At 48.0% G+C, this 13168-nt stretch overlaps 1 protein-coding gene across 1 annotated transcript in view; it reads left to right on the top strand.

The window, feature by feature from the left end:
* Positions 1–13168, top strand: part of PLEKHM3 (pleckstrin homology domain containing M3) — a 104035-nt gene that overhangs the window by 8430 nt on the left and 82437 nt on the right. The window contains exon 2 of the mRNA XM_054972020.1: positions 3313–4158. Coding sequence (XP_054827995.1) covers positions 3561–4158 — 598 coding nt within the window. The 5' untranslated portion in view covers positions 3313–3560. The remainder of the gene's footprint in view (positions 1–3312; positions 4159–13168) is intronic.

Raw genomic sequence — 13168 nt, 5'->3', positions numbered from 1 at the left:
GACCGCATCATCTGTTTGCACCACTGAATCCACAGATCTGTACTCCATTTCTGCCCCTTCAAGGGAGTTAAGTTGTGTTTCATTAATGATGGCAGCCTTGTCATTCTTGGGGGTCAGAATGGCAAGCTTGCACAGCCTGTCCATGGACTACTCCCTGATAGTGGAGATATCAGGGTATATTGTGGCTGTTAGGTCTGCTAGGGTCATCACTGCTGTGCCCAGGCCTGCAGGGATGGTCACCTTTCCCTTGGACTCGGGACTTGCTGGTACTTGGCCACTGCTGCTCAGTGCACCGCAGGAGTATGATGTGCATATTTCTTTGCTGCATCTCTAAGTTGCTTCCTCCTTTTAGCATCGGTATATCTTGCGCAACATCTGCCAGGAGGCTTCTTGGAGCAGTAAGAGATGATGGCTGCAAGAGTTGTGAGGTGGAGTTGGACTGAGGGAGGGATGGTGTGGTGGGCACTTCGGCAGGTTCATGTGAGGGATTTGCATTGAAATGGACCCTAGAAAGGTTGTGTACCATCTCCCCACGAACATTTAAAAACTCAGCTGCCATACTGACTTTTATATAAAATCCCTTTTCAGGAGTCTTGTACTGTCTTTCTTCAACTGTCTGCAATTTCCTTTGCCTAATTTTTACCTCAGAACACAGAGTTCCACAGCTGACCCATCAGCCTGCCAGCCACACAGGAAAACCAGGCCCCACAGGGAGATTGGCAACCCTAGACTGGGAGGTGTATTTTTACCTCAGGACACATTCAGTGATGCCCAGTAGCAGGTATATACTCTTTAGAATGTTGGAGAGATGACCAATCAAGGCCGCATATGCAAATGACCTCAGGGAAGAGTGGCAGTTGGCTGGGGATGGGGAGCACCCTGCCAGCCACACAGGGAAGCTGTATCCTTATGGGAAAACACTTTTTACCCTTTTTACCCCCTTAGGGGACGAATTTCTTAAAATCCCTTCTTAGTGAGCCCCTACATCACAAACGGAATGTCCTGCCCAAATTTCACGCTTCTGGGTCCAGGGGTTTGGGCTGGGATTGATGGGTCAGTCAGGACACTTGTCTTGAGAGAGAGAGAGAGAGAGAGAGAGTGCTGGCCTGGAGAAAAATGGCTGCTTTGGAGACTATGGCATTATACCTGAATTTCCTCCTTTCTCCAAAAGCCGCTCTTCTGAGGCGCTGCCTCCAAATCTCAATTTCCTTAACCAGACTTGGCAACCCTAGGTGCTACCAAGCAACGCAAAGTATTGGTTTCTTGCTCTCCTGTTTTCTTGAGCTTGTGAAACGTTCCAGGCATGAGTTTTTCCTCCCTTTCTGATGAGAATAGATAGTCTTTCCGTTTCCCTCCCTTCTGCTGTTGCTCTGCTCTATCTGGGTTCAAAGGAAGATATTTGCCCAGTGCAGTCCTAAATTTGTCTGGACGCCTGTGTCCCTTTTAACAGAGGTCTAGAATGCAAGGCTGCAGTTGTGCAGCTACGACTGGATGTCTGATGAAATCCTGATGTTTTAAACTTTAAAGAGAGGGAGTGCAAATGAGCTTCTAGACTTCATAGTGCAGAGGCGGGGGTATGGAGATGAAAATGTCAAGGGAATTTTTATAGAAGTATAGACTGTAGACAACAAATGGATTAGGATTGTATTAGGAAACCCCGAGAATGAGTGGAATGGATACCTTGGACCAGTCATCTACTCTTAGCCAGACCAGTCTCACAGGGGAGGGGCAAACCACATATGCTACGCTGAACAGCAGGCTAAAAGTGTCCCAAATAAATAAGGAGAAATAGCTCCTGCCTTTCTCCCCGTGGGTTCCTTCCAGGTATCGCTGATGGCGTGCCCTGGAAGTGCTGCTTCAGTTCTTCTGTTCTCCATCCCTGTGGCTGTGGGGTGTGTTGCCCTGGACTTGTCTTTGCGAGCCTGTATAGTTGAGGTTCTGGGATGAGTGTGTAGGTGCGTCTGGCCGGACACGTTTCCTTTCAGTGATTTCTCTTGCCTCTGGTCATATGCTTCAACAATCAGTCTGAAGAGCAGGAAGCTACTGACATGATGCCAAACCAGTGTGATATATTGGCGAGGGTGGCGGGTTTGTCCAGGAGGAAACTCGTGCAGTCCCCACTCAGCTATTTATTTCTGTAGCACATTTTTATTCCACTTTTCTTCCAAGGAGGTTGGAACAGCATACTTTGTTCTCTCCTCACAACAACAGTCCTGTGAGGAATATTAGGCTGAGAGCTTGCGATTGGCCCAACCTCACCCAGCAGGCTTCATGTCTGACTGGTGGTTTAACAGTGCAATCCTATGCAGAGTTACTCCAGTCTAAGTCAGTTGAAGTCAATGGGCTTAGACTGGAGTAACTCTCCATAGGATTGCACTCTAAATCTGGTTGCCAGCACTCTATTACCACACTAGTAATGAAGTTCACTGGATGACCTTCAGGCTAACTTTTGTCTCAGCTGGACCTTCCCCCACAGTGGTGTCAGATCAATCCCATTTTATCCTCTGTGCGTTATGGATGACTTGGTTAGCCAACTTGGTTGGTTGTGGCAAAAACAACAACGGCAGAATTGTGGAGTGCCTCTTGATTATGGCAAGAGACTTTACACACACGTCTGCTTCAAGTGTCTAGTCTGATTATGTAAATTAAACTCAGCATTTTAGGCAAAGGATGAAATATAAACCTGTCAGTCCCAGTCCTCCACACCCTGTCATTAAACAGCCTATTTTTTTTCTAACTCTGACCGTCTTCTTAATCTGCAAATTATTGCTCTTGTTCTGTCAATGCTCCATCCTTTACAATATAAAAAGCAAGAAATCTGGCAGGCTACTGACATGTGGAACAGTTTTGGTTACCATTAAAACAGCATTTCTTTATGAAATCACCGCTCCCTCCCAAACTCTCAAAATCTTCCATACCCCATTGCAGTACCTAAAACCCTCAGCAGGGACCGAAAGCAGCTTACAGTATGATTCTGCACTCCTCCATATCTATCCTCACAATGACAGCCCTGTGAGGTAAGTTGGGCTGAGAGAAAATGGCTGATTCCGCACATGCTGGATAATGCACTTTCAATGCACTTTATCAATCGTTTGAGGTGGATTTTTTGTTCCGCACATGAAAACATCCATTCCAAATGATCTATAAAGAGGATTGGAAGTGCATTATCCAACGTGTGCGGAATCACTCAGTGACTGACCCCAGGAGCTTCCGAGACAGACGGAGGATTCAAATCCAGATCCTAGTCCAGCACTCTAATCATTACACAAAAACCTAATATCAATAATACAATTTTGTGTTATGTTTTTGCAGGAACATCCAGATTGTGTGGGTCATTTCAGCTAAACAGCCCGTGCGCCTCTCCCCCCACCTTTGTTAGAAAGTTTGGAAAGCAGTTTTTCATGGGCACACTTCCGAACGGAAGTCGACTCCTCCTGACGTCACATGCCAGAGCTTCCGCTAGTTCTTTTGGACCCTTCCCTTCTAGATAAAGGCCGTTGCCGACTCTCCTGGAACTCGCTGAAAAACCAAAACTCCAATTCTTCTGACCCCGAAACAAAATGGAGGCTTTAGAAGTGGAGGATATCAGCCCAGCCTTGGAGGTAACCGAAGACTTTTTTAACACCTTCGATGCCAAGCTCGAGTGCGTGCAGCCGCCAAAGGTTTATGGGATCCAGGAGGTTCCGGAACTTGTTGGGCATGAAGTGTTTAATAAGATTGCAGCCTGTGGAGACTTCAGGAGCATGGCCTCTTTAGGGGAGAACAGCCTCGTTTGGGAACACTGCAAAAACGGCCTTCTGGAAGCCCAAGTGGAGAAAGCGTTTCCTGCCAAAGAGCGCCTTGGAGTTCAGAGGGGAACAGTTCCTGACAACCTTTCCTGGGTGGAGCAGAGGGAGGAGTCCACTTTTAACATCTTCAACATAGGCCAGAGGAGGAGGGAGCGGCCCCACTCGGTGAACGACATCATAGTGCAAAGCGAGGAGGTGGCCTTCAAGCCAGGCCATAACCGGTCCCGGTCCGATATCAGCCACATAGACTGGGGGGTGGTCTTAAATGGCACACCTCCGCAGCAACCCTCTAGTCAAGGCAACAGAAACCCTAAGCTTACATTCATGCCAACTGGATTTCAGAAAGGAGAGGACATTCAAGGGAACACTGGTAAGTGTCCGTGCCTCCCTGCAACTGGCTTTTCTGTTCAGTGTTTATCTTCTCTGTAATGAGGAAGGCAGTACAGTCAGGAGGAGAACTGGGGTGGGGAGGGGCCATGGCTCAGGTGGTAGAGGATCTGCTTTGCATGTAGAAGGTCCCAGGTTTGGGGGCATCTGAGGAAGCGGATGGGCTGTAGATTCAGGACAGACAAAAGGAAACCTTTCGTTATTCAACGCGTGATTAAAATGTGGAATTTGCTGACGGAGGATGTAGTGATGGCCAAAGGCATAGACAGCTTTAAAAGGGGATTGGACAGATCCAAATAACAGTGCCCGTAGGCCTCGGTGTTATGCTGTTGGCCCTCCATAGCAACTGGGGGGGCCGCTGTGTGAGACGGGATGCTGGACTAGATGGACCCCTGGTCTGATCCCGCGGGACTGCTCATATGTTCTTAAGGGTCTGACTCAGTATAAGGCCACTTCGTGTATATACGTTATGACTTGTGAAGCCAGGCTTTAGAACCCAGCTCCATCGTGGACTCAGTAAGTCGTTTTAGGCAAAATGTTCTCTCTCAAATCTTGATTTCCTGTTCTTGAAACAGGGAAAATAACTCTGTCTCTGAAAGTGTAATAGTTGTGAATATTTCTTTGCTGAGAGGGCCAGAGAAATACTAGTTTGGCTTATGTTTGTTCAGGTTTGGTACCAAGGGCAGCCAGTTCTGAAACCTGGATCAGGGACACTAGCCACACCCTTTAGAAGTGTTTGGCGAAGATTCTTTTCCCAGTAGTTTCTGTTGTGAGGACTGAAGAAATTATGTAAAAAAGCCAGATGCATCAGTCTGTATGGTCCCTTGGACGCCAAATCCCGAGAGATTCTGTATCAAGAAACACGGGGCGTGCTTTGGCATACAAAGGATCATGTTTTCCCGGTGTGTTCATGTTCTCTACCCTCACTCCATATTTACTGTGAGAGCTTACGTGTACATAGAATTGCCAAGAATGGCAGGGCTGAAATGTTTCTGTGGCTCTCCTGCCCAGTGGCCAGAGTTAATAAATGCAAAGAAAAAATCGGGGTAACAGCTGGCAAGGGCTTGTGTATGTTTGCTTCCTACTTCCTGAATTTTCTGTTCTGTTCAGAAATACTTGAAATTGCAAGCCCCAGCCTCTTGCAGAAGTGACTTAGCGGGGAAGGGAGAAGAAAATTGCTGTGGTGACATGAATGGGCCCAGGAGGAGGTGCTTGCTGCTAACTTAGGGGCAAGTGACCCAAACTCGAGCAAGGTTGGGGGGAAAGGGGACCTCCCATGGATCTCAGGTAACCTAGTGATGCAACATCACACAATCTAAAGGTTAGTTGCCACTTACACATGGGGGGTGTTCTCAACAGTGACAGTGGTGTGGGTCCAGCCACTCTGCTCAGCAAGGTTTGAAGCCCTCCTCCAGCCCAAAGATCCTGGAGGAAGAGCCACTTAGGTTGGTGAAAAGATCTCTAGGCTGAAGGAAGATTTCCAGTTTGGCTGAGCAGAGTGTCTGGATACACTCCAGTATTTGCAGTATAATCCGAAACAGAGTTACTCCTTTCTTAGGGGACTGATCAACTGGCCTTGATCATACCTTATGTCAGGGCTTTTTTTCAGCGGGAGCGCGGTGGAACAGAGTTCCGGCACCTCTTGAAAATACTCAGCGATAGTGCTTGAAAATAACATGATTTCAAAGACTCCCGTGTGTTTCTTCCTCATTTCCCTCTTGAGCGTTCCACCACCTCTTTTCCCAGAAAAAAACCCCTGCCTTATGTTCAGTCGTAAACACTATCCGCAGTGCATGCCTGCAGTGCAGTCTCCACTTGTGTAACAGCCCCAGCTCCTTGCCAGCTAGTCACTTTTTGGCACTTATGGAATGAAGGAGGCATTCAAGAATTGCAGAGGAGCAGGAACTTTGAAAGAGAGTTAGATGCTTCCATAGAGGATCAACTGCCGTTAGTCGTGTGATCGAAATGGAACCTGCATGTCTGAAGGCAGCGTACCTCTGAATATCAGTTTCTGAAGGACCAATAACCAAGAGAAGTGTCTTGGTCCTTTGGCAACTGGTACTCAGAGGTAGACTGAATACCTGCTGCTCTATGCCATTCTTCTAAGGCTGATTCCGCACACGTTGGATAATGCACTTTCAATGCACTTCATCAATCGTTTGAGGTGGATTTTTTGTTCCGCACACAAAAAAATCCGTTCCAAATGAACTATAAAGAGGATTGGAAGTGCATTATCCAACGTGTGCGGAATCACTCTAAGTTTCCCAGAGAGAGAACCCGGGACTAGACGGAGCTTTGGCTGGAGCCAGTAGGCCCTGCTTTACATCTTCACATCATTTGCAGACCAGGACACCAACGTAATAAGATAGCAAGCCCTAGAAACATCTCCAGCTTTCCTTTGACTGCTTTCTAATTTCTTCTTGTTCAGCACTGGGGGAAAAGAACATTAACCCCTCTGAGCGACTGTTTTCAAAATGCAGCCAGCACGCACACAGAAAATTATAATAAGATATAATACAAACAAGGCAAGGAGTATAATCTTCAAAATGAGAAATCCTGTGCTGTTCTTAGCCGGTGTTTTTTTCTTCTGTTTCTTCTTTTGGTCTCCGTTTCTCAAGAAATTCCTTTAATAAAAAAAGAAGAGGCCACCCTAGATGTGGGCTATTTACTGTGATTATCTCCTATTTGCTGTGATGGGCTCCAATTTGCTTGATTTAATTTCCTTGTGTAGCGATAGCAATGGGAAACGTGGCCCAGAAAGCACTCAGTGGGGAGGTATTATGTGGCGTTGGTACCTCAGGCAGGTGAGGTGGCTGGGCCGAGGGAGCGAGGCAGGCTGAGTGATGGCAGGCCCAGGGGGAGGGGAGGGAGGTGGTGGTTGTGGTTCGGCCTGCCTGCGCCAGCAAACCCTGAAGAATATGTCCAATTTTGAATTTTAATTAAGCTGGCTGCGGGTATTGTCCTGGTTTGAAGTGGGAACAGATGAAATCAGTTCCTGGGAGCTGTAGAGAAGAGATGGCAGAGAGAATGCTTGCCTGTGAACAGTTTGGGGAGGAGGGGGGGGGGTTCTGTTATTCAACAAAAGCCAGGCAAACCTCTTTAGTAGCAGGAGGGAGGGTAGCGGCAGGGGTGGGGGGGGAGAACAACAGTTACGAATGTGGGAGAAACTTGAAGTGTCATCTGTGCTTGACAGAAAGGAGAAGGCCCAGGCCAAGTTGATCGTGGGGCTGCAGCAGCCATGCTGTTTCGTTTATTGGATTAGCCGTGACAGAAGATGGCTGTAGAATGTGTACCCATTATCTGCACTACAAAGGGATTAGTGTGGCTTTAAAGGAAATTAATGGCTTTCTGAGCTAACACAGAAATCCTAATTAATATCGGGGCCAGAGATGGGAAGCAAATAAAATTGGTTTTTCTTTTGCACTCTTTTTCATCAGTCTCCTAATACACCCCCCCCTCTCTCTTGCATTTGGGTTGAATTTAATTACTCTCCCCCTCTTCTGCAACTTATTTGAATCAGACTTTCTTTTTAAACCTTTTTATGAGGCATACAGTACTATTCATGTGCCGAAAGTTGACTTTTTTTAGATTTCTAAAAACATTTCCAATGCCATATTGGCTTACTTATTTGATATTTATAGTCCGCCTTTCTCGCTGAGACTCAAGGCAGATTATGCCGTTTTAAGTCGAGACTATCAACAGCTGGGTCATTCTGTGAGCAATGTAATATGGTATGGATTGTAGAAATTTGAAAACAAGCAAAAATCTAATAACAGAGTTGAAACAATGCCAAAACAAAGCATAAACCATTTAGCATGGCGTATTTTACACGACACAGAAGCTTACTTGCAGCGGTATTACAGTTTGCAGTAGTAGTTTGCAGTTTCCGTACCATGCATCTGACGAAGAGAACTTGATTCTCGAAAGTTTATGCTACAATAAAATTGGTTAGTCTTAAAGGTGCTACTGGACTCTTTTTGATTTTGCAGTAGTGTAGTCTACAGTCCATGTCCCTTACCAAATGCATCTCTCTGAACCATTTCCTTACAATACAGCCCTGCTACCTGTGTTAAGAAAGGCCTCCTGAATAATCCCGTTTTGCGTAGTTTGCAGAAAGCCAGGAGAGCGAGAGCCTTCCTAGCTTCCTCGGGCAGGCCGTTCCATAAGGACCACAGCAAGAGAGTGTGCGCGGACGGGCAAATGTTGATTCTGAGAAGGCCCTGCTTCTGGTGAGTGAAGCTGCTGTGGCAGAGCACAGGGAGAGAAGCAGTCCTGCAGATACGAGGGGCGAAGACCCCAAAGGGCTGCATATGTGATGGCCAAAACCTTGAACTGAGCCCAGTAATAATGCAGAGAAGTTAGCCGTGTTAGTCTGTAGTTGCAAAATAGTAAAAAGTCCAGTAGCACCTTTAAGACTAACCAACTTCATTGTAGCATAAGCTTTCGAGAACCACAGCTCTCTTCATCAGATGCATCTGACAAAGAGAGCTGTGGTTCTCAAAAGCTTGTGCCTCAGTAAAGTTGGTTAGCCTTAAAGGTGCTACTGGACTTTTTACTATTTTGCAATAATTGATGGGAAGCTACTGGAGCAGCGGTAGAATGAGAGTAATACGCATGCTCCACCAACTTTGGTCTCTGACCTCAAGTATGTGACGGAAAATGTTGCCTAGTACCATACTAGCTCTGCCTAGTAACTGTGTGAACAACTGTTGACAACTATTTCTTCATAGACAACTTCTCATATATCTTTTTCTTATCACGTAAGGGAGAGACTTGAGGTGGCCATAGCATACCAGAGAGCCAGTTTGGTATAGTGGTTAAGAGCGGCAGGACTCTAATCTGGAGAACTGGGTTGGATTCCCCGCTCTTCCACTTGAAGCCAGCTGGGTGACCTTGGGTCAGTCACAGCTCTCTCAGAGCTCTCTCAGCCCTACCTACTTCACAGGGTAATTGTCATGAGAATAATGATAACACATTGTAAACCGCTCTGAGTGGCCATTAAATTGTCCTGAAGGGCGGTATATAAATCAAATGTTATTATTATGGTGGTAGGGCTTGCTGAATTTCTGGCCTTTATTTTAAGAGCTTTTAATTGGCCATGTAAAGTCTCTGTGCATCGTGCAGACAACTGCCAATCATGCCCATGTTTCAAAAATGAAATCCAGGTTTATAGGGGCGCAACAGGGAAACAAGAGCTCATTCCAAAGGCCGATCTTCTTTGTTTTCTGACATTTAGTAAGAAGAGAGCACAGAGTACTAGTCCTTTCACTTTAACTGACAGAGCTACAAGTTAAGTCTGTACGCTTGCAAGATTAGTTTTGTTGCAGGTAGAGACTTACTGTTGTGGGGGGGGGGGGGCCCTCACTGGTGATGTCACTTCTGGTGTGGCTCAGAAGTAGGGGTGTGCAAGCCAAAAAATTTCGGCGAAAGCCGAAAGCCGAAAGAAGAATCTCTTTCGAATAAGCCGAAAGCCGAAACGGCCAGCCGTTTCGGCTTTCGGCTTTGTTTCGGCTTTGTTTCGGCTTTCGGCTTTTTCAATGGGAAAATGCCTCCGTCTTCCCGGACGTCTGGGGGAGGCATTTTCCCACCGAATTAGCCCAAAATTGGTAGGGACCTTCCTCTAACCCCTCTCTAAAAACCCCCCAAGTTTCAGACCGATTGGACTTTGGGGGGCCATGTTATGGCCCCCCAAAGCAGGTCCCCTATCCTCCCATAAGAAAGCGAAGGAGCAGCATATTGTTAGCATGCTGCTGCTCATCTTCTTCATTATTTCCTATGGGGAAAAAATGAAGAAGCAGGCTTCCTTTGCCAGGGGTGGCATTTTGCATGCAAAATGCCCCCCAACCCTCTGGGGCCCTTCTCCCACCCTTCCTCCCACCCCCCACCAAGGCTCAGACTGCTCCCATTTGGGGGGGCATTTCATGGCCTCCCCAATAGGTGCTCTTTTCTCTACCACTGACAGCTGGGGGAGGCTTGTCTTGCCAGGGGTGGCATTTTGCATGCAAAATGCCCCCCAGCCCTCAGGGGCCTTTCTCCCACCCCTCCTCCCACCCCCCCACCAAGGCTCAGCCTGCTCCCACTTGGGGGGCCATTTCATGGCCTCCCCAAGTAGGTCCTCTCAGCCCCTAAAGTCCACCCCTTACAGCCCCACACAAACCCAATTCCCCTCCAGCTGCCACACACAGACACAAATCCCCACATTAGCCCCTCACAGACCCAAATCCACCCCCACCTGCCCCACACCCATAACCCCAGGAACAGGCTGGCAAAGGCCAGCCCTCTCCCTTTGTTCCCTATGCTGGGAACTTCACATCAGAGAATCACACAAACACAACTGCTGTCAAAAACGGTGAAGTGGGTTGTATTATTTTGTGTAGTACACTTCTATCATGCCCTTTGGTGCGCCCCCCTGCTGTGTATCCTAAAACTGTTCAAGAAATAAAGTGTTTTTGACAGGAATTGTGCTTTTGTGATTCTCTGATGTTAAGTGAGTTGTGTTATTTTTGTGTAAGATACTGCTGCCATGCCCTTTGGTGTGCCCCCCTGCTGTGTAACCTAAAGCTGTTCAAGAAATAAAGTGTTTTTGACAGGAATCGTGTTTTGTGATTCTCTGATGTTAAGTGAGTTGTGTTAATTTTTCTGTGTGGGGGACTGCTGGTGTAATGTGTCATAATGCTTTGCCTACTTGTACTTTGAAAGGGAGAAAATAATTTTTAAAAAACTTTATTTTGTTGTTCGTGTTTTATTCTTTGTTGCGCAGTTGGTTCCCATCATAGGGAACAATGGGGCTGGCTGGCCAGCCATCTCTGTAGGTGGTGGGGGAATTTGAGGGAGGGTGTCTGTGGTTCAGGTGCTCTTTCACAGGGACCAGCTGGCACTCAGAAGTGTGCCCACCATTGTGGCACCCCTGGGCTGTGCAGAATTGCCCAGGGAAAGAGAGTTTAGAAGTTCCCAGCATAGGGAACAAAGGGAGAGGGCTGGCCTTTGCCAGCCTGTTCCTGGGGTTATGGGTGTGGGGCAGGTGGGGGTGGATTTGGGTCTGTGAGGGGCTAATGTGGGGATTTGTGTCTGTGTGCGGCAGCTGGGGGGGAATTGGGTTTGTGTGGGGCTGTAAGGGGTGGACTTTAGGGGCTGAGAGGACCTACTTGGGGAGGCCATGAAATGGCCCCCCCAAGTGGGAGCAGGCTGAGCCTTGGTGGGGGGTGGGAGGAGGGGTGGGAGAAGGGCCCCTGAGGGCTGGGGGGCATTTTGCATGCAAAATGCCACCCCTGGCAAGACAAGCCTCCCCCAGCTGTCAGTGGTAGAGAAAAGAGCACCTACTTGGGGAGGCCATGAAATGCCCCCCCAAGTGGGAGCAGTCTGAGCCTTGGTGGGGGGTGGGAGGAAGGGTGGGAGAAGGGCCCCAGAGGGTTGGGGGGCATTTTGCATGCAAAATGCCACCCCTGGCAAGACAAGCCTCCCCCAGCTGTCAGTGGTAGAGATTAGAGCACCTACTTGGGGAGGCCATGAAATGGCCCCCCCAAGTGGGAGCAGGCTGAGCCTTGGTGGGGGGTGGGAGGAGTGGTGGGAGAAGGGCCCCTGAGGGCTGGGGGGCATTTTGCATGCAAAATGCCACCCCTGGCAAGACAAGCCTCCCCCAGCTGTCAGTGGTAGAGATGAGAGCAGAGCACCTACTTGGGGAGGCCATGAAATGGCCCCCCCAAGTGGGAGCAGGCTGAGCCTTGGTGGGGGGTGGGAGGAAGGGTGGGAGAAGGGCCCCAGAGGGTTGGGGGGCATTTTGCATGCAAAATGCCACCCCTGGCAAAGGAAGCCTGCTTCTTCATTTTTTCCCCATAGGAAATAATGAAGAAGATGAGCAGCAGCATGCTAACAATATGCTGCTCCTTCGCTTTCTTATGGGAGGATAGGGGACCTGCTTTGGGGGGCCATAACATGCCCCCCCAAAGTCCAATCGGTCTGAAACTTGGGGGGGTTTTAGAGAGGGGTTAGAGGAAGGTCCCCACCAATTTTGGGCTAATTCGGTGGGAAAATGCCTCCCCCAGACGTCCGGGAAGACGGAGGCATTTTCCCATTGAATAGCCGAAAGAAGCCGAAACGTTTCGGCTTTTTTTCTTTCGGCTAGCCGAAACGTTTCGGCTTTCTCTGAAACGTTTCGGCTAACCCAAAAGAATCCGAAACACTTTTGTTTCGGCTTTCTTTCGGCATTCAGAAAGCCGAAACGCACATCCCTACTCAGAAGTCATGTCATCGTGTAGGAGCAACATGTTAACATTAGCCCCAAATGGGCAAATGTAGGATGGGGCCCCTATATGATGATATCACTTGTGGCTTGTGCCGGAAGTAATGTCATGGAGTTAGCTGGGTGCCAATTGTGCCCCCCATCTCCCCCGTTTTCCTCTGCCGCTCAACTAAGGGCCAAACTACAAGTGACGCCTTACATAGGTTGGACACTTGTCAGCTTACCTCAAATTTTGATGGGAAATGTAGGCGTCCTGGTTTTACAGCTTGGTTCTCCATTACAGCTGCAAGACCAGGATGCCTACATTTCCCATCAAAACTTGTGAGAAGCTGACAAGTGTCCAACCTGTGTAAGGCGTCACTTGTAGTTTGGCCCTTAGTGACAGCAGGCAGCACGGGGGGGGGGCAGGAGCTGTCCCAATGAAGCAGGAAATCTGGTTTCCCCAGTTGCAGGCAATTTCCATGCAGGTTTTTTGGACACATTCAGTGCTGTTGGGAAGAAGGTAGGGTTTGGAGTGTGTGTACGTGTGGTTTACTTCCCTGTACCACTGTGGCACATTTCTGCACGTGGCCTTGCCCTCAATCTTTTCCAAAACTGAAGTATATCAGTGTGACAATTTTACAGCACCAATCCGGTGATAATCAGAAGTGAAATTCTATTTTATTATTCTATTGAGCTACAAATTAAGCTACTGATGCTACTGATACAAGTTTTTAGGTTTGTTTTGTTTTTAGGTTTGAAGCTTTTAAGTTTC

The sequence above is a fragment of the Eublepharis macularius genome, chromosome 2, assembly GCF_028583425.1.
Source record: "Eublepharis macularius isolate TG4126 chromosome 2, MPM_Emac_v1.0, whole genome shotgun sequence".
In the NCBI taxonomy this organism is placed as follows: Eukaryota; Metazoa; Chordata; class Lepidosauria; order Squamata; family Eublepharidae; genus Eublepharis; species Eublepharis macularius.
Note: the sequence above shows the minus strand (reverse complement) of the source record. Positions and strands in the feature narration are given on the sequence as shown.